At 48.9% G+C, this 23,954-nt stretch overlaps 9 protein-coding genes across 9 annotated transcripts; 5 read left to right on the top strand and 4 right to left on the bottom strand.

The window, feature by feature from the left end:
• Positions 1 to 837: 837 nt before the first annotated feature.
• Positions 838 to 1,638, top strand: J7T55_015310 (uncharacterized protein; the record flags this gene model as incomplete). The annotated part of the gene is made up of 1 exon (XM_053139535.1): positions 838 to 1,638. The coding sequence occupies one exon, from the start codon at positions 838 to 840 to the stop codon at positions 1,636 to 1,638; it is 801 nt and encodes a 266-aa protein (XP_052997038.1).
• Positions 1,639 to 2,972: 1,334 nt separating this feature from the next.
• On the top strand, positions 2,973 to 5,002 carry J7T55_015309 (uncharacterized protein; the record flags this gene model as incomplete). The annotated part of the gene is made up of 6 exons (XM_053139534.1): positions 2,973 to 3,063; positions 3,120 to 3,475; positions 3,544 to 3,787; positions 4,144 to 4,214; positions 4,568 to 4,665; positions 4,738 to 5,002. The coding sequence occupies 6 exons, from the start codon at positions 2,973 to 2,975 to the stop codon at positions 5,000 to 5,002; spliced, it is 1,125 nt and encodes a 374-aa protein (XP_052997037.1).
• A 386-nt stretch (positions 5,003 to 5,388) lies between these two features.
• On the bottom strand, positions 5,389 to 8,472 carry J7T55_015308 (serine endopeptidase; the record flags this gene model as incomplete). The annotated part of the gene is made up of 2 exons (XM_053139532.1): positions 5,389 to 8,277; positions 8,356 to 8,472. The coding sequence occupies 2 exons, from the start codon at positions 8,470 to 8,472 to the stop codon at positions 5,389 to 5,391; spliced, it is 3,006 nt and encodes a 1,001-aa protein (XP_052997036.1).
• Positions 8,473 to 9,112: 640 nt separating this feature from the next.
• On the bottom strand, positions 9,113 to 10,147 carry J7T55_015307 (uncharacterized protein; the record flags this gene model as incomplete). The annotated part of the gene is made up of 3 exons (XM_053139531.1): positions 9,113 to 9,409; positions 9,494 to 9,735; positions 9,796 to 10,147. The coding sequence occupies 3 exons, from the start codon at positions 10,145 to 10,147 to the stop codon at positions 9,113 to 9,115; spliced, it is 891 nt and encodes a 296-aa protein (XP_052997035.1).
• A 1,204-nt stretch (positions 10,148 to 11,351) lies between these two features.
• Positions 11,352 to 12,731, top strand: J7T55_015306 (uncharacterized protein; the record flags this gene model as incomplete). The annotated part of the gene is made up of 3 exons (XM_053139530.1): positions 11,352 to 11,655; positions 11,756 to 12,039; positions 12,420 to 12,731. 3 exons carry the CDS (start codon positions 11,352 to 11,354, stop codon positions 12,729 to 12,731), a joined length of 900 nt encoding a protein of 299 aa, XP_052997034.1.
• A 1,215-nt stretch (positions 12,732 to 13,946) lies between these two features.
• On the top strand, positions 13,947 to 16,508 carry J7T55_015305 (uncharacterized protein; the record flags this gene model as incomplete). Its single annotated transcript, XM_053139529.1, has 5 exons — positions 13,947 to 14,326; positions 14,387 to 14,501; positions 14,570 to 14,813; positions 15,372 to 15,992; positions 16,102 to 16,508. The coding sequence occupies 5 exons, from the start codon at positions 13,947 to 13,949 to the stop codon at positions 16,506 to 16,508; spliced, it is 1,767 nt and encodes a 588-aa protein (XP_052997033.1).
• A 284-nt stretch (positions 16,509 to 16,792) lies between these two features.
• On the bottom strand, positions 16,793 to 19,675 carry J7T55_015304 (uncharacterized protein; the record flags this gene model as incomplete). Its single annotated transcript, XM_053139528.1, has 9 exons — positions 16,793 to 16,970; positions 17,072 to 17,272; positions 17,343 to 17,440; positions 17,508 to 17,762; positions 17,830 to 17,954; positions 18,022 to 18,186; positions 18,845 to 18,920; positions 19,136 to 19,357; positions 19,577 to 19,675. 9 exons carry the CDS (start codon positions 19,673 to 19,675, stop codon positions 16,793 to 16,795), a joined length of 1,419 nt encoding a protein of 472 aa, XP_052997032.1.
• Positions 19,676 to 20,477: 802 nt separating this feature from the next.
• On the top strand, positions 20,478 to 21,240 carry J7T55_015303 (uncharacterized protein; the record flags this gene model as incomplete). Its single annotated transcript, XM_053139527.1, has 2 exons — positions 20,478 to 20,863; positions 20,979 to 21,240. The coding sequence occupies 2 exons, from the start codon at positions 20,478 to 20,480 to the stop codon at positions 21,238 to 21,240; spliced, it is 648 nt and encodes a 215-aa protein (XP_052997031.1).
• A 984-nt stretch (positions 21,241 to 22,224) lies between these two features.
• J7T55_015302 (uncharacterized protein) lies at positions 22,225 to 23,523 on the bottom strand (the record flags this gene model as incomplete). Its single annotated transcript, XM_053139526.1, has 1 exon — positions 22,225 to 23,523. One exon carries the CDS (start codon positions 23,521 to 23,523, stop codon positions 22,225 to 22,227), a length of 1,299 nt encoding a protein of 432 aa, XP_052997030.1.
• Positions 23,524 to 23,954: the final 431 nt, after the last annotated feature.

Below are 23,954 nucleotides of genomic sequence, written 5' to 3'. Positions count from 1 at the left end.
CCGAAATTTGCCTACGGGCAACATATATCATATCTCGTGCTGCGTGTACACCGTATTGATTGATAGAGTGCGTGTATTATCTGGCCGAGTTCGCGTCCCATAGTCTCCTTCTGTATAATCTAATAGATTTTCAAAATCATGCACGCAAACTTCAAGCAAACATAATTTTTAATATTGGAACATGTGGCTATTGTACTCCTACGACGCAGCAGCTCGGTATCTCAACGAATTACTACGGTCTGAATTTGAAATAGTCTCAAGCTCATGCTGTTGCGACTCGACGAGATCTCACTACTACCGGATTTGGCTCTGATTCGTGAGTCACGAGACGACGAACATGTGTAGATACAATGGCTTTCGCTTAGATCTCGGGCTTGTCAATGTCCTGAGTCATCCAAACATAACACCTTTGCCTTTCAAAACTTACCACATGATGCTTCCTTATCTAGGGATTATCTCGGAAGTACATAGAACCGGAAATCTATTCGGAACCGCATCCGCATTCGGAACGTCCCAAGCGATGTCGATCCGGAATTTCAATTGACATCACGACTAAAAAGCTAAGCTTATGCCACGGCCAACAGGGGAGGCTACCTCCACATTGTCAGCTTGTAGACGAGTCATGTTTGCTATTTTCTGATTACTGATTTCTGATATCATTCATTCACATTTCATCCTGGCGAAAAGTTAGGCAGGTGACGCTGATCAGCCATTCCCACCAAAATCATTCGATTTCAAAGAATTAATTACACTCCCTAGGTCTCTGGAGAAGCGTGTGCATAACTTAACCGCACCGCTCACTTTGAACTGCAATAAGCAAACCTGTGACCACGAATAATGGAAGAATCGAAAAAGTCGACCTCAACTGACCTCGGCGAGCACGAGTCGTCCGAGAATGGGCTAATATCCGGGCAGAAGTCTCCAGCAACATGGCACTCCACCACTTTTTTCACCTCATTGTTCTCCAACACATTCAAGCGAGGAAAGCAGTACAACGCATTACTTGAAGATGATGACGCTGGCGCCTCGCATTCAACAGACCCGCTTATTCGCGTTGTGCAAGCACAAAGAGTTTCAATCCGGAGGTGGCGTCTTGCCACTGTTTTTGTCGTGGTTGTCAATCTAGTCTTCTACGCCTTCTTTCTGTTTCCTTTGGCTAAGATGCACAATTCGGAGCCGCCGTTCACCGATTACGATGATCGCATGACTTGTGGGAATACAACGACAACGGCTCTGAGTCGCCAATGTCAATATCATCCCCTGAGCCATGGCTGGCTACACCGCGATTGCGATGTGACTCTTGCGAGGGAGTCAGTGACATCAGCTTCAAATGGCCAGCCAACATGCCAGTTCTGGCTTGACAAAGCCGGGACGAAAGAGGTGACTGGTGCCGACTGGGACGCACTTGAGAGGGGAACTGTGGTTTGGACGACACAGAGTCATCACGTCACGCACTGCGTCTACTTGCTTGCGCAGGCCGCTGCGGCCATGACTATGGGAGGCATGATGGAGGAGAACGCAAGGAAGTGGGAACACCAGCAGCTCTGCGTAGAGACCATTATGAGCGCTGTAAGCCGCTCTCCTGGTTGGAACAAGATCAAGGGCTTCGTGCATGTCGGATCTGGGGGCTGCTGGTAATGGCTACGCCATTTAGTCCTTACCGTTCGAAAATAGAGCGGATAGACAGAACCTCAACGCTGTAGCAACCAGTCTAGTCACTTTAAACATCGCACATCAGAGCTCTTGTTGCCTGTTCGTTGCCGAGTAAGCGTCCCTGCAGTACATGATGGATCCAAAGGAACCGAGTGGAACAAAAGTCTAATTCCCGCGCTGTGGATCTACAGTGTCCCACCGTGGGAAGACGATTTTTTGCTGCTTCTATGAATTGACCCCGGATCCCATTCTGGGATAGCTTCTATGTTAGTGGTGTATTTCCGTGCGATGACGAAGTTTTATACACCCGTCTATATCATATAGGAAGCGTAATGATTGATCGTCGTCTTAATGAAGACAGATGTGCTGTACATATGGGAGACCATATAAGGGTGGCCGGATGTACGCCGAGAGTTGCTTCTCTCCAAAACTTTCAGCCCTTGGCGTCTGGAAGGGTTGTTTATCTTGTGCTTTTGGCGCTTTCCTTGCAAAACCCCCTGTAGAGCTTGTGTTAACTGACTCATCAATAATCACCTGATTTGGCCCATCACTACACTTGCACCATAGTAGAATAGTTCCGGACCTACTGTTTACCTGTGTCCGCGTAAAAGTCGACCTGATTCAAGCTTTCTCGGTTAAACGAAACCCGAAACCGAGGTCTGCACGACGTCGCACAATAAATAAGGCTTTGCACCCCTGGGATACGAAACGTTATCTAGATTCACTTGCTGAAAAAGAGGAGATAGCGGCTGGCAACTGGCCACCGCTTAACCGGCCCCCGGCATGAAGGAAGGTATGCCATCATAGAGCGTGCTAAAGGCGCCGGTGCGGGAGAATGTCGGGAAAAACACTGTATCGCCAAACCTAGATTTCCATTGCCCCATTGAATAAAGCGCACTCCCTTTTCAAAAGACCTATCTTCCTGCGTCGTTGGCCCGTGGTTGATCCCCGTCAACAAAAACAAAGAGTGTAATGGATTCGCTGAAATCGACTTTATGCAACGAATAGCGTAATTGTTCACAGACTGCTTTATGGCCTCTTTCATGTCGATTGATACCATAATGGTTGGCGCAAGAAATAAGAAGATAACTCGGCGACGTGGCTCATGCACTAGGTGCAAGCTGAAAAAACTTCGCTGTGAGTTAGACTTCCCTTGATGGTATCATTTTTATAGAGTTGCCTAGTGCTCGATACTACCTACTCTTTAGAGTTTCGTGCTAATCGGCCTCCGTGATACAGGCAACGGCGATAGGCCTGAATGCTTCAATTGCCAGGTCTGATGCCAATCTTTGTGATCAAAGGCCCGGTTTAAGGAACTGATGGTATTGCAGAAAGCCCAATCAAGTTGCGAGTATCTTGTTGTCAAGCGTCCTCGTGATAAGAAGGATGCGATAAGTGAAAGGGACACCCGTAAGTGAACGATGAACTTGCCAAGCCCTTGCTCGCACTAAAGGTTCATAAAATAGAAGAAGGAAGTCCGCCGTTCTCATCTAGTACGCCGGTCGTGATACCAGAGGGCTACTCAAGGTTTGATGATGCGGAATCATTCGCGTCGATCCCTAGTCCGACAACACTTCAGGAGTCTTCTATACCATCAAGGGATTTCATAGATCCATCGTCTCTGGCGCACATTTTCAATTGTCCACCTACGAATGACGATGTTTCACTGGCAGATTCGGGGCTGCACCTGATTAGCCCACCAAATTCACAGTATTTGCACGATCCTACCACCGATCCAGACCTTGATTTCGTGTTCCAGGATGCACAATTCAGTATCAATGGAGAGAGCTTCATCGAGGGTTCGTCCTCGCCGGATGCCACTGTAAGCTCAGCCCCGATACTACCTCTGTGCCGAACGCATGAATACTGCGCTGACAATCGTACATTAAGCTTCTGGCCTTTTTTCAGGAGCCTAAGTCGGCAAAGTCTCGTGGAAGTGTCATGATCGAAACTTTGGGAGGGTTGACTGCGAAGGCCGAAGACCAGGCGGTTGTTCAAGAACTGAACACGATTTTGCAAGAGTTCAACAACGAGCAAAGCAGGGAAGTCCTTTCTGATTTCAAGCCGCACCACGTCTCGACGGCGCAGATGCAGCGGGAATTCGGTGAGAGGACTGCTAGCCAGCATTTTGAAAGTGAGAAACCCTCCCCAATCACGTAATTGAGTGAGGCCAAAGGACTAAAATGATTTAAGGATTCTTCCAAGAATACGAAAGGTACTGACGATTTCCTTGAGCCGTTCCTTGATCTTCAGGATTTGAATTAATCCGTCATATGTTGTCATGCTGATCATGGCGTAGTATCTTTCCCGTCCTCACACGGGAACAAGCCCGCGACCTGAGGCTGAGAATAGTAACGGGTCAACGAGTTGAAGCGCCGGAGATCCCATTAGCATATTCGTTACTTGCAAACGGTGCTATAATAGCGAAAGGTCAGGCTTTTTCCAACCGCCAGGAGCTGGGAAATTTAGCCAATAGATGCTTCTTCACAGCAATGGGCTTCTACCAGAAACTCGCTCAAGGACCGCCAGACATAACCAAGACACAAGCTTTATTTACTATGGTGAGTTCAGCGACCAGCTACCTTTATTTTGCCTCTTTTATAATTTACTGATATCTTCGTCGCAGTCCCTGTTTGCGCGCGTCTCTTGGCGTCCAAGCTTAGCAAGGACATTGGCTATAGATGCTGTCAAGCAAACGACGGTGATGGGTCAGGATTCGAATCATGCAGCCAGCATCACGCAACAGCATCAAGAACACATCAAAGAACTCATCTTCTGGAGTATTTATTCAATAGAGAAACCCTTGGCCCTGAGATTGAATCAACCATCGGTGAGGACTGAATTCTTGAGTCAATGTTTCTGGCTTTGATGTTCGGGTCTGAAATATACTGACCCTGAATGCACGACTAACAAGGCAATTGATGACGACTTCATTGAGTATGATTTGGAGAATTTAACTGCTGCTACAAACCAATCCACCTTGTCTAACCAGATCTTCCGATTGCATTGTCAGTACGCGCAGCTCTGCCAGCAAACATCCAAAGAAATATTTAGCGCTCGAGCTTCGAGACAACCACGCGACAGGCTCCAGCAGAAGAAGGCGGCAGTTCTTGAGAGCCTAACAGTGTGGAACACGGAGCTTCAGGCTGCGATCCACCCACACGGCACAAATGATGGCACTCTGACGAGTGATGTGGGTGGCCAGATACAATCATGGGCGCAGTATCTGATGCTGTTGCATTCAGAATCTGTTATGTTGCTGACAGAACAGTTCGTACTCATCCTTTTCTTGTACTTCCATTCCTTTGGTCGTAACTTCGATCTGTACCACAACCGAGAGACGCGCTGACCATGCCGTTTATTGAAGCTCCGAAATACGTCTCACTTTGGCAAGGATGATATTAGAGATTGGACTGTCGTTGCCATGCCATCTATTAAGCTACCAATGGTAAATTGCTAGCCCGAATTTCCAGTCAAATGTGACAAAGCTCAATCCTAACCAGCGAACTCTCTACAGGCTTGAGACCACATTCTTTGCTTTTACAATCATCCTCCTTAGACGATCACAAGCGTCCAAGAAAATGGAATATGATGCATTTGACGGAGATGATAGGACCTTGCTGCTTGCAACATGCGGCTTGATCGCGCGGACCGCGAGATTATTTGATAGAAACTTCCCCGATAGAAAGCTTTTCCAGCTTGTATTTCGGGTTTTTGACTCGATTTGACAATGAATCAAGTTGCATCCAAGGTCAAAATTGTGTGTTCAAGACATGGCCTGTCGAGACTGGATTTTAAAAAGGCCTGGGCGATGCTCATCATCTTCTCATATTTGTCATAAGCCGGATGTGATTTATATTTGATGCGGAAGGGCTCGGTGGTGAATTGATCTCTGAAGTCTTCGCTGTTGGGGTCACCGAACAAGCGAAGAGTAGAGATCCGAATGCGGTACTCGCCGGGGGACGCCCAGCTGCCGTTCGGCAGAATCCCGGTCCAGTGCCGAAATAAGGTCTCGATACGCCCAAACCCACCGACTGGATAGATTTCGCCACTTTCAAACAATGGAATGGCTTCCCCGGCTTTCTCGGCCTCTGTAGAAGAATCTCTCGGAAGAAGGTCAAACTTGACGGCGCGAGTGTACATGGTGAGGTCCACCTGCATGGTTGGCAACACCACAGACGTGTAAGCATCTGGTGCAGACAGGTCTTTATCCTTTGAAAGTTGGAAGGTATGGCCCGGAGGCACGGCTTGAAGATACTGTTTTCCAGCGAATCTGGAGCGAAAGGAGGCCATGTCCGCATCTTCCTGAGTAGCTGCTGCTAGAAAGGTTGTATTTCGGGCGACAGCTAGTGTTGGTACGGAGCGTATCTCGCACGCGATTCCACCGTAAGGTACGACGAGATCCGGCCTTTCAGTAGATTTGTTGCTGGAAAGCTTTAAATATCCGCTGTAGAGAGGGCAACGCGAGGCTAGGTTGAAGCTTCTTAGATTCGCCAATTTCGGAGAGACTTTAATCGTTGAAGACTGGCCTGGTCCAAGGGATAGTCTCGAGACAGAAATATCAAGTTCAGCATAAATCTCAGATCTGATGCTTTCGAGAAATTCTGGAGTTGCTTCCGCGGCTTTTTGAGCAGAGGAGAAAGGGATAGGATATATATCTCCTTGGCTTTCGGAAAGAGAGAGCACTGTCACTGCCGGCAAGTGCGACAATTCATATTCAACAGCACCGGTGCCTAAGTTGGTGATGGAAAATGTGGTTGGCCCTGTAGAATATTCGGTGTCATTGAAGGCGAGACTTGTCGTATTAATCGCAGTACTGCTCTGGAAACCTCGGTACGCGTTCACCCGTCCGGCTCCTTGCTGCCAAGCGGACGCAAGAAAGTTGAAAGTCTTATTCGTGCCATCATTGAATGGCAGGGGATCTGCGGTATTGACCAAATTGTTTGCAATCTGTCGACAGCTCAGTTCTGGAAAGGCCTCTTTGAGCAAGGCAATGCAACCGGTGATATAGGGAACGGCCATAGAGGACCCGGACTGGATGCCCCAGCCGCCGCGCTGTCTAGGAAGAGTGGATAGCACATTTCCGCCAGGGCCAAGCAATGTAGGGACGAAGTGTCCCTCCCCCGATGGACCCCAGGAGCTGAAGGTACTCACGCGATCGGCTGTTTCGGTGTTTGGGTGCGATCTGATGATCGCCGGGGACAGGAAGTCGGAGTCCATCTCCAGTAACACCTCGTTCCCATCTTTGAGAAGAGCAGCCAGTTGTTTACCAGTCTCAAGGTCGAGGCTTCCCGCCCCAATAATTTCATTGTCATCCAGTCGCACCTCTAAGTCGAAGACCGGTCCAGGGCGGTCATCATATATAAGCACATACTGTCCGCCAGCGAGCACGAGGTTTTCCAACTTGGTCTTGAAAGCGCAGCCACCTCGTCGTATCAGTACCACCTTGTCGTGGTAGAGTTCTGGGTCTGGAGTCAAGCCTTCGCATGCGTCGCCTGCATCCTCAGCTCCGGTCGCTGACTCTATGCTCACCAAGGGAATGGTCTTGGGAAACGAGCTACGCCACCATGCAGTCCAAGTCGGCGGATTCCAGGTGAAGTTTTGAGTATGGGGCGACCCGCTATCATTTGTTGTGGCACGGCCTGGTCGCAGCACCGAGAATGAGTGGTCAACGTCAACAGCGCCGACTGAGAACACCTCGGGACCACCTCCTTCTGGTGCAGCCGCCGAGAATGACCCGTAATGACCTGAGTTACCGGCTCCAGTAACAATAAAAGTTGGGCCAGCCCTGTTGATTCTTGAGACGAGAGCCGAAAGAGGGTCGTCTGAAAAGGGTCTCGAGCCGCTGCCGAGGGACAGATTGATGAGGTCAACGCCTCTCTCGTAAGCTTCCAGGACAGCTCTCACAACAACATCCGACGTGCTCATCCCATTGCAATCAAACACTCGGTAAAGTTCGATTGAGACTCCTGGGGCGACACCGCGGAACCCGGTCTCGGTGTCATTGGCAAAAAGAATACCCGCTGTGTGCGTCGCGTGGTCAGAGCATTCGCCGAAGGGGTCTGGGTCCGGGTTTTCCTTGAGAGGAGGGCGGACATTGTCGCCGACGAAATCCCATCCGTAGTCGGCCTGAAACCCGGCTCCAAATCCTCCACCGAGCGCGGGATGAAGATAGTCGACCCCTCCGTCCACCAGGGCGACGCGTACGCCCTTACCGCTAAGGGATAGAGGCGCGGCTTGCAGCTTGCTGACTTGGGTCATGTCGTGTACAGAGTTGATATTAACATCCCCTGCCGAAAATTCATCTTGGTTTCGGCCTGCTAATGATAAACGAATATCAAGTTGGTCAACATGGGAGCTTGGTTTTGGTTTGTCTTCGAACGGTGGTGTCCGCATGACCCCCTTTTGGTAGTAGGACATCGTATTCCAAAGTTTCGAGGCCCCTTGTAGAGTACCGAGTCTTTCCTCTATCCGCGTCCACTGGAACGAGTGATCAGTGGTCTGATAACGCAGAGAAATCCCGGCGAATATATCGCTCGTGTATTCGTGGAGAACCGTCACATTGTCCGCGGCAAAGTAGCCGGGCAGTACATTTAAAGCACTTATCCTCACATCAGGAAGAACCTGTGTATCGAGAGAGACGAATCAATGGAATGACCACGCAGAGTTATTTCAGAGATTCCTTTGCAGAGTTCCACTCACCTCCTTATTAGTGACTTCAAGAAGGTATCTTCGCTCATATTGAGGCAATCCTTCTGTTACAGCTGATCGTATCAAGCTGAAAATTACAAGTACCAGTAGACGTGGCAGCCAAAGCATGGTGACTCGAGTACTTGAAAGTACAAGACAAATAGAACACACGTGAGATCTAAGCAAGGCTACCTAGAAGAGACGATATCAGAGATGCAGTTTTTAGTGTCTAGGATGATTTCCATCTGCACGACTAGGCAGACTCCGGAGCCTCGGTTTGTGCATCTAACTTGCAGGGATATGCTTTCGGCCTCTCTTTCTGCAATCCGAGATCCGTGGTAAGCCAACCACAAGACTTGATTTCCTGAGCACCCCGGAGTCCGAATTCTATCCGACCTTCTACGGCCTACGAATGATTACAAGCGGGGCAAAGCCATCGAGACTTGAATATCATCGAGTTCTACATCCCTCGCGCCTCTATGACGGCAGTGCCCTATACATATATTTACTTACATGGTGTCCGATGCTCTCCAGAGAATGTGTGTTAGCCGGTCCGTATGTTCTCTAAAAAGGGCTCGTCCATTTTTTATGTAAGAAGTAATGAAGTCTACTTGATTGATGTTTGGAACCTTTCGCCGTGGACAAAGTTTAAAGAGCAACGCAGCAGTTGGGCAATCAGATTTGCATAGATGTGTCATAAACAAGGACAATGCAAAATCTATTCACGCCTCCGAAAGACTCTTAAAATTGTAGTTCCGCCCACACAAGTTCAATGGTTTTCGCCTTTTGAAGAAGCCTTGCCGGCCAGACGCATGCTTTGAGCAAGTCGTTTGGAACTCCTGCTATTAGACCAGTCTAAAAGGCTTCTGAAGTCTTTGCAGACGTGGTTGGCGGCGTTCCCATTTGCTCTCTCTTCAGAGCTGTATGTGCTTTGGCCTTCAAGAGCCGTATCCCCGTAGCACATGACGCTCTCACGAAGATAATCGATGCAGTGATTGACATGTCCCAGGCTGCCCACCGCTGACGGGTCTTTGATCAGGCTGTAGTAACCTTCTTGAATCCCACGCTAAACAGTAGAGTTAGCATGCAATTTTATCGACACCAAAGTCCTTAGCCGTCTGGATTGTGCCTTCTTTGGGGTGAGACATACCAAGCAGTGAAGTTGATGCCACACAGTAATACAGAAACGGTCTATTTCCAAGTCCTTTGGCTGATTAATTGGTGGCGGAAGGACCGCTGCTGTTGGATCTCCAATAGTAATGAAGCCGTTTCCTTCTGGAACGATGCTTTTCCAGGCTTTGCTCAAAGCAAGCTCTTCCTCGGATGTCGCATATTTGGGATCGTCAAGGGTGAATTTTGAGTCGTTCCAAAACATCCATATTTCTCTTCCAACTTAATACTCAAAACATCAGTAAGACATCCACCAATAGTAGCTTTTGGAAAGACACTTACAAGTGGGAATTTGGCCTGATACATCTTCGGCTAGGCCGTAATTACCGTCACCGAACCCGGTGTAGAGTATCCTGTCTCCACCTGTCTCTATTGGACTTGCAGTTAAAGTATCTTTGTATATCAACCCGAGGTAGATCCAAAGGCAAATGCTCGCGCTAACATAGAAGAATATCTTGCAGACTGCTGAGACCAGGTTCAATGATTGCTTCATTCTGGACGGGCCAGCATGATGACGGTTTCGTGCCTGGAATTGATGTCCCCTGAGGAGCGATACTTCAACGTCAGTCTCAGAGGCATCTTCAGAATTGTCGACTGGATGCTTTGTGAATTGACGCTCAATCTCTCGAGACATTTTGCGAAGATGCCAGTGTATTCGATACCAAACTTTGGAGGAAATTCTTCAGTAAGCTAAAGAACCAGTGCAACCCAAGCTATGTCTACTCTTGATGTGAGTTGCTAGTGAGATGTTCTGAGGCTCAGAGTGATCTGGAATTCGATTATCGGATTGGCAGAGGGAATCCTTGCGCCTTTTCGAATCATGTCACACGCACAAGATGCGTTAGCGTCCGGTCCCACTCGCAGATCAAATGAATCGACTCGCCAACTACAGGACAAGCCCTCCGGAATTAGCGGCTACCATTCGGAAGGGTTCAATTGCAAACTTGAAATAGACTTCCGGAAAGGCATTTGAATTCAGTGCCATGCACAACGCAACGAACTTCCGGACATGCAGATCGCAAATAGACTTTTTGAAAGCGGTTAGCTAAATGTCAACCGGTGACATAGCTCGAGCCAATACGCTTTCGGCGGCAAGCTAATCAAGTGGGCGAAGAGACAGACCTGAGGTGTGGACTAAGAGGATCCCGCAAAAAGCGGAAAGCTGGAGCTGGCCCCTTCCTACCGGAATGCAATCTTTTCAAAAAGTGAAGCTCGCATCGACTGAATCACAGCGTCAAATGCGACTTGGCACTTCACAGCAAGTGGCTTCGCTGAGAGCACAGTTTTGATCAACCTGGATCACGGACCGCATCAAGGGGGGGAGGGTGGAGTTTCTGAATTATATTGTCTTATGTTCTGTGAAATGACGCCGCCAAAAGCTTCCCTGCTGGTGGATGTACTATGCGTGGACGACTTGGTGATGAGCGCATTGATGGGGTACATGGACCAAATAGCTCGAACACTGATAGAATTTCAACTTGTTCAATGGTTTCTCCATCACTGCGAAGACTTGCGGAATGGTCGAGATGCCTTTCAAGAGCCTATACGCATACACGTCACTCTTCGCGTTTCCGGGCCCGCGAGTTGCTTAGCCGAGAGACTTTCACAGAAATATTCGATGACTTGACCCGCTGTCAGTTTATGGGCTCTTCAAATACAAGCAAGAGATACATGAAAATCAATTCCTTGGCTTTCTTAGTACAATCACATTACCCAAGTCTATTTTGCCTCATTCTCAAATACATGCAACAGCCACATCACGTCACTTTCTTATTCTGAGTCCAGTCCCGGATACATTCAAGAACATCAACAAGCCCGGCCTCTTCATTTCAGATACCATGGGAAATAATCGTAGTAGTAACAGCCAATCCTTTGTTGCCCGCCACAAGCCATCCGTCCTTGTCTTGGCCTCGCAGGTCTCGGCTGCCTTCATTCATGCTCTCGTCAAGATCCTCGAGACCGACGTTCATCCGGTCGACCCATTACAGATCCTACAAGTTCGACTATTCATTACCGGCTGCGCTTGTACGTTCTACCTATGGTACACGAAAGCGCCTGGCTTTCCCCTCGGCGACCGTGACCTCCAGTCGCTGCTGGGACTGAGAGCACTCGGCGGGGTGTGCGGTTCGATTGGCTTTTATTGTTTGTAGACAAATATTTTCATTTCGCCATCCTCTTTTCCTATTTTCGTAGCTTTAAAGAGGTCATTTAAATATCTAACATATGACGAATTTGGTAACAGTCTCGATACTCTATCTTACTCTTGCTCAGGCAACAGCGCTCAATTTTCTGGCGCCCTTAGGCGCCATGATACTGTCCAAGTATTTGGATTATGCCACTTTTGGTTTTGTCGACCAGGCTGGAGCGTTAATAGCCCTTGTCGGCGTCGTATTGATCGTGCAGCCGAATACTGTGTTTGGGCTCCAGGACAAGTCAACGTTACCAGAAAATTCCAGCAGTCATGAGATGATACACAATACCATCAAGGGCGTTGCTTACAGTGCCATGGGTGTTCTGGGCGGTATTGTAAGTTTTCAGCCGTATACTACACCTCTGCGTCGACACAAAGACCTTAAAAAACAGGGCTGAGCTCGAGGTTGACCAAACTAACATTGATATCCACCGAAACATTAGACTGCCCTAACTTCTATTCGGCGCCTGGGGTCTCGAACGCATCCATTAATGAGTGTCAACTACTTCGCTTGGGCGGTTGTAGTGGTTACTTCTATTATAAACTTGGTACAAGGACTAGCATGGCCTAAGGATCTGAGGAGTTGGATCCTACTAGTTACGGTTGGGGTTTTGGGAATGCTTATGGTTAGTGACCGGACACCCACGTCTTCGACAAGCCCCCCTTTTGTTTTGACCTTACGGACTGCATGGAATCTCTGTTGATGTCTTCGTAGGAGTTCTTGCTTACGGCTGGAATCGCGAGTGATACATCTATTACGGCGACTGTTATGATATACTCGCAGGTGCTCTGGGCTCTCGCACTGGATCGCATCGTCTGGCACATAAGCATAGACATACTAAAGCTAGTGGGTATCGGCAGTGTAATGAGCAGTCTGCTAGCGATATCTCTTGCTAAGGAGACAGCTAGCCTCCGAGCTAGGGTCAGAGTGGACTACGAGGCAGTGCCAACTTGCAGCCATCCTGGGGCGGGTAATGAAGTAGACCTCGAGATGCTGGGCAGAGCCGAGGATTTTGATGAAGTTTAGCAAACAAGGAATTTCACAGGTACTGTTACATCGTTTGCGAAGCGACCAGCGGAAGAAATAGATTTATTCGCAAGAAACAAGAGCCAGAATAAGGCCTTTCACATATAAGTAGCATCTATAGTGATCAATGTTCAAGTTTAAAAGTGTCTTGCAGTAATTAGTCGGACCACCATGAGTACTACATGCTCCTGTCGTAAATCATGGCAGCGACCCGGGACTGAAGAGCTGTGAGAGTGAAAAGAACAGCTTTCATTTTTCAAGGACGAAGGTGGAATTTTATGGTTCTAGTTTCGCCCCACTAGAACGTCTCAATAGTTCTTGGAAAAGCCCTTGACATGGTAGTTGCAACTTTTTGATAGGCTTGTCTAAAAGAATTAATTGCACAGCGGTTGGAAAATTTGCTAGACGACCAGAAGACACAAGGGCAATCCAGCCGTTGGCCGAAAATTTCTCGGAAACAACAGAACCTTCCGACACAATCGAAAGACGGTCGAGAGAATCCATACGAAATGACAGGAGTTCTGACCGCAGGGGATATGGGCAGGCAGAAGGTCTTACAAAACGTGGAATGATAATCCAAAACCTCGAAGACGACTTCAGGGAAACCGGCGACTGGATATGTGGGCGGAAGCATCTCGGGATGCTTCTTGCTCAATTGCAAGGAGACAATGATATTATTATCAAACACAGCTAATTGTTAAGACTGGCTGACTCCAGCCTTCTCCTATGTCAATGCTAGGAACAAGAACTCGAGGATGCCAACACAATGAGAGACTTTTCGCAGCTTATCCGTGGGCCATGACTTTTGAATCTTCCTGTAATCTTTTCAAGGAGCTACAAATACCTGGAATTGAAAAGTGTATACGACAGCGGCTAGAAACAGCCTCAGTCGCTTGGAAATAATGTGTTCTGGTCGACTGGTCCGACGTCTAAGACATTTTTTTTCCGACGGCGACGAGTCAGCATGAAGCTTGGTTGGCTTGCAATTCCGGAATCACTTTTCCGGGTTTGCAAAGTGTGACATCCTTGCGTGGGCTTGGCACCACTTAGCGGGAGGGGGGTAGCTTATGCAAGTCATTGAGTACTTGGCTATTGGCGGAAAGCTATCAAGTAAAGGGGAGTGAGTCTGGAGTTGCACTTGATAATTACAGTCCCAGTCCTTATGGCTGTATTTGTTTGCGACCGCCACTTCATAGGAAACATCTGACACTCAGAATGGGCCTCAACGAACAGTCCGATACCTCCGATAATCATGAAGGCACAGTCGCTTATTCTGTGCAAGATTCGGAAGAGACCCGATACTCGATGCAGGGAAGTTCAAGGACACTGTTATCACCATCCTGGTTCCACAATGCATTCAGATACTCCATGGTGAATGAGGACGACCTCGAACCAGATGCACCAATGCAGGTGCCAAGGATGCGTCGAGAGCTGGATCGTCGGAGGCGCTCCCTTTGGATCTGGCGTTCTGTTGCGGCTCTCTTTGCAATCATACTGCTCGTGGTTGAGGTCAAGAATTATGGCATGCTAGCAACAGCCGATGTTACTTCTAGCACTGTTCACGACGTGCATATGCAGTGCGGTGACACGACACGGTCTGCTATCGCACGAGGCTGCCAATTTCATCCGCTAAGTAATCGTTGGCTTCCCGGAAGGTGCCGCATAGATCGATCTGAGGCCGCAATCGCCTCGGCATTGAATACCGACTTGGAAGAGAACCAACCGTTCAAAGTGTGGCTTGATCCAGCCGGGAAAACGGAAATCACAGATGTAAGCGAGATGATTATTGCACCTCTTCTCACGTGTTTGACGACTAAATCTTGGACTTCTTGCTGCAGTGGAGCAAACTCGAGATTGGAACTCTAGTATGGACAACACAGCGTCATCACATCTCCCATTGCCTGAACAGTCTTGCGCAAACAGCCGCGCTTTTGAAGTTTGGTGAAGCAGGGGAGATGGCGGATGAGTCTGCAAGGGATTGGGAGCATACAGAATATTGCTTACAGAGCATTCTTACTGCAGCTAGTGCTCTTGAGGGATGGGATCAGATCAATAGCTTCTTCCCGATTAAGGCTGGTGCTTGTTGGTGAAGCTGCGAGGGCAGACAAGCTCACGATTTGCAGACTGCATGTACACAGGTACCTGGGAGAATGTATCATATTTGCCTAGCAATAAAACATGGCCCCTCAAGGTTGAAAAAGAGAGTTAAGTATTGAAGGGAAACACGGAAGACGATATCACTTGCAACAGCTCCCATAGAATAATGCCAGCTCACATACATTGCATTCAATTGAGTCTCTAAACAAGATTTACAAGTACAACTGTGCCTAAAGATGATATAAATGACATCATTCGTAAAGATGGAAGGGCTCGACAGCAGCGCCATTTGACCTGCTTAGCAGGCTGTCTTGCTGCTTTAATAGGGCATGGTTCAAAGTATCCGGTCGGATCACACCGGAATTTAGGAGGCCAAGCTCACAGGGTTACGTCAAGCCCAAAACTGCGTAAAGTACATAGGGTTGAGTCTAGTTAAACCTCGACTCAGTCTGTACTGTACATTGTTCGAGCTACGCTACCAACTTCACACGTTTCAAGTGCATAGCCGCAGAATGTGCAGATCATTTCATCTGTTATCGGTAGTGATCGCGCTGGCGACGATTGTATCACCTCACTCTCTTCACAACTTTGGGGAAAATACACGTTCTATCAGCCATTGCAAAACACAATTGAGGGGCCCTGGGCAGCAAGATCACGCGAGCAAACGTCGAGCGGAGAGAGTCGCTCACCTGAAGAGAGACTTGATCAACACTCAACAGGGTCATCGCAATGTCCGAAATCGAGACCTAAGTGATATACTGCACCATAACCACGAATTCACGCGCGAAGCCTTGAGAGAAAATGGAGATGACGTACTCTTGTTTGCAGATCACACATCCTACACACTCCAGGGAGAGATGATCGAGGGCCCCTATTATGTGAACGGGGAGCTTGTTCGGAGCAACATATCTCAGGGCCAAGAAGGAGTACCACTTTTCCTTGATATTCAGCTCATCGACACGTCCACATGCCATCCAATAGCGGATGCATTCGTGGATATATGGCAGGCAAACGCGACTGGAGTGTACAGCGGGGTGGTTGGCCTAGATAATGGCAACTTCGAGGACAAGTCGAACGTCAATACAAACTTTCTCAGAGGTATTCAACAAACAAATTCCAACGGCGTTGTCCAGTTTCAGACGATTTTCCCGGGACACTACGAAGGTATGCATGTCACACGTGCTCAAGTTCCGCCACTTGGCACTGTTCTCCGCGACTTCATATTATCCTCTGTGATCTTTGTGTGGCGCCTGATCTAACAAAATTCATCCAGGACGGACGACTCATATCCACCTTCTGGTGCACAACATTGCGTCGACAATAGTTCGTTCTAACAATACCATCGAGAGCTCGGATACTGAACAAGAACCAAGAGCTGTGCACGCCTCGCACGTCGGACAGCTGTTCTTCGACGCTTCACTGATTGGACAAGTCGAAGCTCGGTACCCTTACAGCGCAAACAGCCAACATCTAATCCTTAACTCGGAAGACGCCGTTCTTATCAAAGAGGCAGACAACTCGGACCCTCTGGTCCAGTACGTGTTTTTGGGCAAGACCGTGCAGGAAGGTATCTTTGCATGGATCACTCTGGGAATTGACCCAGAAATGGATATCGGGTTGAAGAGTTCTGCGTCGTGGTACGATGGTTTTGGTAAGCAGTGGCGCAAGCTCTGGTACTGAATCATAGTAGCATTCTCGGGCGATAGGGATAGATTGAAGAATGCGAAAAGTATTTGATCGCATTGCGTATATAGTATCTACATTCCTTCCAAGTACTTACTGTAATCTTGGAAATCTGGAAAAGTAATTTCTGGCCAAATACTCTCTCACAGTGTTCTTGCGATCTTCAACACTCCCATTAGCGCCAATCAGTTCAGGATACGTGTACTTAAATACCGACATATCCCAAACCTGCCGCGAGGTCCACATATGGCCCTGGTCATCTGACCGAAAAGGAGCTAGGTCTAGTCCTGAGCTGTCAGAAAAAGCGTCGATACTGGTTTCTGAAGGGCAAACTTGCCTGTATCTAATGTATCGACTGATCCTATCTGGGTAACATATGACCCGTAAATGTTCTCTTCGGGCTCAAAGCGGCTGTCTGGGTGAAGAACTTGCCATAACGCGAAGAGACGATCGAGATTTCTGCTTGAGAGTCAGAGTTGTCTCCTAGTTGGGACTTCTTTATGAGGAGAAAAAATAGCGGGTTGCGGGAGTCTGCGGCCATGAATTCTCTCTGGACGTACACGTGATGTAGGTAGAACAGCGGGTCAAAGGCCGACAGTTCAGTCTGTTTGATATGGCTCAGGTTACCTCCAACAGCATTATGGATAGTGTTATGCAGCAATTCTATGTTCTGGTACGGGTTCGAAGTATGCGGTCTGATGCATGCGAAATCGTTGTAGTGCGAGACGTAATTGAACACGCTGAAAGTTGTGGCAAGAACGCTAGTCTTGGATATTAGGCCACAAACACTCACGAAGTTCTCCGGATTTCTGCCTCGGAAATTGTGCTTACAGTGGTGCTCTTGCCCCAAGGGCTTCGTTCGCTAATGTGTGGTTACTCGTTTGCGATTCTTTGTCGAACCATCGTACTGTCCACGGCAGCTTTCCAATCTATCAGACTAGGTGTCAAGAGAAATTCCGCACGTGCATACAAGTCCTGAAGCAAAAGTTCACTTACTGGGGAATCATCGGGGAGACTGTTCCCCTCCGGTCCAGGATGAAATGTGTAATTGTAAAGAGGATTCTGAGTATACTGCCATCCTTTTGGTGACCGGACACGTATTTCAGGTGTTGTGGCTACCAAGGGCAACCGAGGATGCTCGATCCAATCCCAGTATGGAATTCTCAAATTCTTTGCCGCGTCTTCGTATGAATGCCTGTCTTCAGAAGGATACTTTTTCGCTATCTCATAGGCGGTGTCCTGAATCACTTGCTACGCCATCAAATCGGTCAGCTTGAATGTTGCTCCATGCCGATGTTCTGTCCTCCATTAAACAAACCTCGAAAAGAGCCATGTACACGCGGTGCCAGGTTGGAAATGTCACGGACTCATGAGTGCAATAGCCGGGATAGGTCCCATTGCCTTCCACCCCGTTCCAAGGCATAACTGGATACCCATGAATGCCTAATTCGATTCTGAAAGCTTAGATCACATATTCAGTTGATACTTCAAATGGCAAAATCCAACTCACCAGCGATCTGAAAATATGACAGAGGGTCATTCTGCTCTCGAGCCTGCAAGGCTTGTAGAGCTAGAATAAAGAGGTCGAACGGTGGCCCTGATTGAGCAAAGTGGTCGATTTCTCGTCTGACTGGATACCCAATCACCTGCGCATCATCTTGTATTCCTGATGCGCCTGTCACAATGGTCATGCTTTGACTTAGCGCACATAGTACCAGGAATAATGTAACCAGTGGCACAATCGTGATAGACATGCCTAACGATCAACTGTCATAGCTCATGCGCACCGATGAATCGAAGACCTAGGTCACGGGAGGATTGCAGTGCTAATCTCAAAGTCCCAGGAGTGTGCTGGGTAAGAACAAGGCACTATCAAGCCAGCCGATATTTAAGGTTTCGGACCCACATAAATTAATGCTGTGACATTTGAATTCCGGCTTTCGTCAATCTCTGCGCCATGAACCCGGTACGGAAACCTCCTTAAGCAAGACACGTCGATCCGGCTAAGCGCGTACATTGCGTATAGATATCTTTGTATTGGAGTCTTCCGGTGCCCTTTCTTGAATGTTTCCTCTATCGTAGTAGGATAGTACTTTCGAAGGGGATCAAATTCATCAGCAGTCATGGACTGCGTTGGGCGAGTAATGATTGGCCCTAAGACTCGCCTTTGCTACATGTTTGCAACCAACCACTGTTTAGATCTGGAATATTGATGCAATTCATTCCCGGCAATCGAGATCAGAGACAACTCATATTTTGAGGGTCGTGTGCATGCCTAACTTTCTTCCAAACTTAATATTTGATGCTCAATTAAAGACGATTATTTTAGCCACTGAAAACGTCATGAACCGTGTCGCCCATCTTCCATGGCACAGAATTTAGAGGCTCCTTCTCTGATTTGAGCACCATCTCCCACAAGCGATCAGTACTTCGACATTGATGCTCGTATCCGGCACCGTTCACAGACCAACTTGTTTGTATCCCATTGCCGTTGAATTGACGTGATGGAGGTTCCAATGTACCATCCCCACCGCAGGTCATTACCTTTTGCTCTATACGTTACTTGACTAGTCCTGGATCACAGCGTCGCCGGATCAGATTGGGCAGAGTAGTAAGAGACATACCTGGTACAAATAGGAAAGACAGTGAGTCGCATGCTTGGTGTCACTACCGCCGTGATGATGGCTGTCGCCGTGATCCGAGTGATCTTCCCGGCGCCGCTCAACGAATGCATCTTTTTGTTCGTGAAGTGCTGCAGTCTTGAAGATTTCTCTGATCATCTGCAAGCAATGAATGGCGTGGAACATTGTAATTCCCCAGCCTTCCATATCCACAGCGCCGTCTTCCTGATGTGAATTGTTGGTTTTTGCCCAAATCATACCCCCATTTGGAGGGAGCACGCGAGAGTTCCAAATTTCGTCGCCTTTGGGCCCGAGATCTTGTAAGTCTCTCAAATGCTGGAAGTTAACTTTGAGTATGGCTGGATCAGAGCCCACTGAGTCGAACAGAGGTCTTTCATGGCTGTCTCTGTCATTATGGCTCAACCACGAGGTGTATGTACCTACATAAGGCAACCAAGGCGCGACGTTGAAAACAATGAAAAAGATGGCCAAGAAGGCCGTGCCCCACGTGAGAAAGCGGGCGTAGTAGAAAAGATTGATCATATTCAAGTTTAAAGCTCTGACGAATGACGCAGCATCGAAAAAATTCCACTACCTGGTGCTGAATTGAAGAGCTATGGAAATCTGGATCATCGATCATTTGTGGTATCTTGAGACCTCGCAATCTGGAAAGCAGGGTCCGAAGGGCCCCTCCGGAAAGAGCTGTCCTGCTAATTTTTCACGAGTCAGCATGGGATGCCCCGATTCACAACTAAACGACGTCCGAAAACAGCAGTCCGGAACCCCATACACTCCGCACTTGAGCGACCCCACAAGGAAAAAGTAATCGCAATTTCCGATGCCGTCAGCCGGATGTCAGTCTTGCAGTACAGTAATTGTGGACTCAGATCTAGCACTCCATCAATAGTCGCTGTGAACATACCTGTCAAACTGGCTGAGCAGTTGGAGCTACCTGACTCTCACGGGCACATCGTGTCTCAAATCAACTTCACGTTCTCTCTGATTACATTGGCTTGTATCACCGTTATGGACATGGAGGAGGAGCGTCTGTTGCCAACTCACAGAGACGAGAAAAATGGGGTCTACAAAGCCAATGCGGCGGAAAGACGCTTATTTAGATACCTATTCAAGGACATACTGATATTTGTCTCTGTCTTTGCCAATATCTTTTTGCTAGCATATATCTTTATAGGCAGCGATATTCAGGATTGTGTAAAAGAAACGTCCGCTTACTGTAAGTTTGTCTATCACGCGACTTACGCAATCTTGGCTTGCATCACGATAGTTCTAATTAACAGAGAAAGCTCCATTATATGACAGATTTAAGATCACTCTATCTGAACACATGTCCGAAAATGCAACGCTACCATTGGAGTCCCTTCATTCCAAGTACAGAGGCTCTCCCAGCCCGGAAGTAGACTCTGCCTGGGAGCACATAACGACAACACACCTGTTTCCCTTGTCGCGGGAAGAGGTCATCAAAATGGGCAAGGATCCAGACTACACGGTGCTCATGCCAGAAGAGTTCGGTTTCGGCGCTGGCATGCACGCGGGATTCATGGATGTTTTCCACAACATTCACTGCCTGGATTTCCTCAGAAGGGAGGCATACTCTGACTATTACGGTGCTTCTGCCAAGTCTCCACTGGGCAAGCAGCACCTCGACCACTGTGTAGAGATCTTACTAGAAGATTTTCTCTGTCGACCGAACATGGAGGTCATCACTTATAGGTTCGTCTTTCTTCTACTTGTCCTGGCATATTGGGCTACATATCATGAGTAGAAATCTTTGATTTAGTATCCTTCATGAAACAGCATGATCGCGACAATAGCTGACATTGAATAGGTGGATGGATCAGCATCCCATGCCGGTCCCGGATTTTGTTCAGAACAAAAAGTGCTGGGACTTCGAAAAGGTGATTGAGTGGAAGGAGACACATAGTCATATTAATGACAGAGGATACTATGAAGATTACTATGTCAAACTTCGGGATCAAGTCAAACAGACGCCCCTTACACCGGCGTGGGAGGAGTTGACTAAAGAGGAAGCACTATGGCTTGCCCACAACCCCAAGGATCATTCTGATTCTCATTCTCACTCTGATTAGCCTGTATTTGTTCTGGATATCAAAAAGGAGAACATTTCAAAAACAGATTGAATTTTTTCCGAAGTGATTGCGATGTATTTCACTCTCATTATGGGGGCTCACATAGTTGATTGCGTTACAAAAGCACTGTTAATTGCTGTAAAGTAACAGAAGCTCATATTATTACATTATACAAGGGCTATGAAAACATCATTTTACAGCTCCGGAAAGGAGGGGTATGAAGGCTAGATGTGTGAACAAGCATTGTTGTGCTAGCTAAATATAGAAACGAGATACGGTCGGCGGGCTATGTGCGTCCTATGGTGCCCACCGGCGACCGTAGGCCTGCCCATCAATTGTACTCGCCTACAGCTGTGCTGAATAGCTAGGGTGATTTGCCTTGATCGCTACACCATATCCCAGGTCAATCACCGCTATATATATAGAAGTAAAAGGTTCAAGCAAATTCTAAGAATACGTGACTTAAAGCTAGGCTGGAGTGGGGGACATGAGAACTTGAGGGGAAGCCCCCGCCACTCCCCCCTCAAAAAAGGCTATTCCTAAAAAGAAGCCTTGTCATTTTTTAAGATGTGAAGGAATAAGACGGCCTTGAGACTATAGTCTTGCATGCTTACCCGCAAAAGAGAATTTAGCGTGCGTGAAAGCCAGACAAAGTCGAGAAAGGAATCAAGCCGCTAATTACGGCTGAAGCTGATAAGAAAAGGAGTGATGAGTATGACTGCAGCCCATTTGATTCCCAGCCGAGGAGCAAACCTGTATAAGTCACGTGGCCCCCTTAAAGTGAACGCAGTGCCTAGGGTGAAGGTGATATGGTGACATGTTCAATTCTTATACCTAAGTGGGAGCGAACGAAGTGCTAAAGGCTTATTGGCTATATACAGATATACATGTCCTAGAGTCACACCCAACCATTCCCACTCCTACCTTGCGATATAGGGAGAGGGACAGAGGTCTCGTGGCGCAAAAGTGATGGGCAAGAAGCAATCAGGCCGTTCCGAATTGCACCTCCGTCTCGAAGCCGGTATAGCTAAAGCCGGTGAACTCGGCGCCAATGTCGTTGCTGCTGCCATCGAGGGTCTGGTACAGCACGTAGACCTGGTAGTCGTGCAGAAAGGACGAGCTGTTAGAAAGGGAGAGCGACAGGTTGGCCCTGGCGATGGCTTCGTCCAACTGGTCGAAAACGGTCTGGTTGACCCACTCCTGGGTAGACGGGACGTCGGCGCCGTCGGTGCTGATAGTCACATTGTCCAGCCGGGCTTGGACCTGGGTGACGGCCCTTTCCAGGAAGGAGCGCGAGTTGCTGCCGCTCGTCATGCCGATGGGGGCGCCGGTCTCGGTGGTGTTGGTGACGGGCACGAGCCAGAGGCTGACGTTGAGGCCGAGGGCCGAGTCGTTGGTAAACTGGAAGTACTTTTGGGCATCAGTGAACTCGCCGGGCCGGTTGGAGATGAACAGGTTGTCGCGGGAGAAGCGCAGGGCGTCTTCGTAGACGACGCCGTCGATGTTGTAGGAGGTGTGGTCCGCGCCGTCGACGAAGAGGCCGTTGACCTCCTGTGCGCGCTTCATGGCCCAGCCGGTAGGGCTGTACCAGAAGAGGGCGACGTCGCCAGTCGCAATAGTGGTGTCGAAGTTGGCGGCAAGGATAAGCGGGCCGGCGGCGTCGAAATAGTCGCCGTCGAAGATAGTGCCTTCGTAGGGCGTCTTATTAGCAGCGTCTATGTTGCCGCGGTAGACCGAGTAGGTGCCGTTGGCGTTCTCAGTGACGGTGTCGACCGTGACTCCCTCGAGGTAATCGGCATCGATGAGGTCGGTGTAGCCGTCACCGTTAGTGTCCCAGAAACGCACCATGTGGCCGGCGATGAGGCCTGTCACGACAGAGAGTGCGGCGGCGTCGTAGCTGTCGGCCTCGGTTTCAGCCTCGTAGCCGCCCCACCAGCTCGCAGTGGTGGCGTTATAATACAGCCAGGGCACCTGATTGACCAGATAGCCGTCGGTCAGGCACTGGCTGACGTTCCGAAAGGCGGCCTCGGTGCCCGGGATGGCCCACAGGTTGATGTAGAACTGGCTGGCGGCGATGACGGCCTCCACGCCCTCGAGAGCGCTCCCCTGCTCAAAGTACTGGTCGTACTCGGCGGCGGTGACGTTGGCGGCGTCGCTGCCCATGTTGAGCACGACTGTGCGAAGTAGCGTGCCGCTGATTTCGTTGGCCGGGTAGGCGCTGCTGCAGGCGGCGAGGCCAGTGGCGGGCAGCATCGCTAGGACCGAGGCGTCGGCGAATCTCATGCTGGCGACGGCTTGGGGAGTAAAATGAGCGGAGGAGAAGCGAAATGGTAAAAAAAAGAGCGGCAGGTGAAAAGAGCGTTGGTCAAGAAATGTAACGAGTGCGAAGTCGTCGTCGCTGCTTGCCCGGCCCGACTCAACCCTCAGGACAGCAGAGGCATGCTTGATACTTGGCCTCCTTCGTCGTTGCCGACGACGATACCAGATGTTCGGAAGTCCGAGACGGGCGAGCCGGCAGGGCAGGCGTGCGGAAATGACTATAGACAGGGAGCATTGGGTTTGCGTCACCCCGTCCCCACCCTATGTCCCGGTGGCATAAGTATATTACACGGGTGCTACGCAGTCTCGGCCGAGGTGTCTCGGCCGGCGCGATGTCGTGCCTTGCGGCGGCGTCTTGCGGTGGAGTTGATAAAATGGATCTCTCGGGCCGCACG

Source organism: Diaporthe amygdali (genome assembly GCF_026229845.1).
Source record: "Diaporthe amygdali strain CAA958 chromosome Unknown NODE_5_length_1802954_cov_64_987939, whole genome shotgun sequence".
In the NCBI taxonomy this organism is placed as follows: domain Eukaryota; kingdom Fungi; phylum Ascomycota; class Sordariomycetes; order Diaporthales; family Diaporthaceae; genus Diaporthe; species Diaporthe amygdali.
Note: the sequence above shows the minus strand (reverse complement) of the source record. Positions and strands in the feature narration are given on the sequence as shown.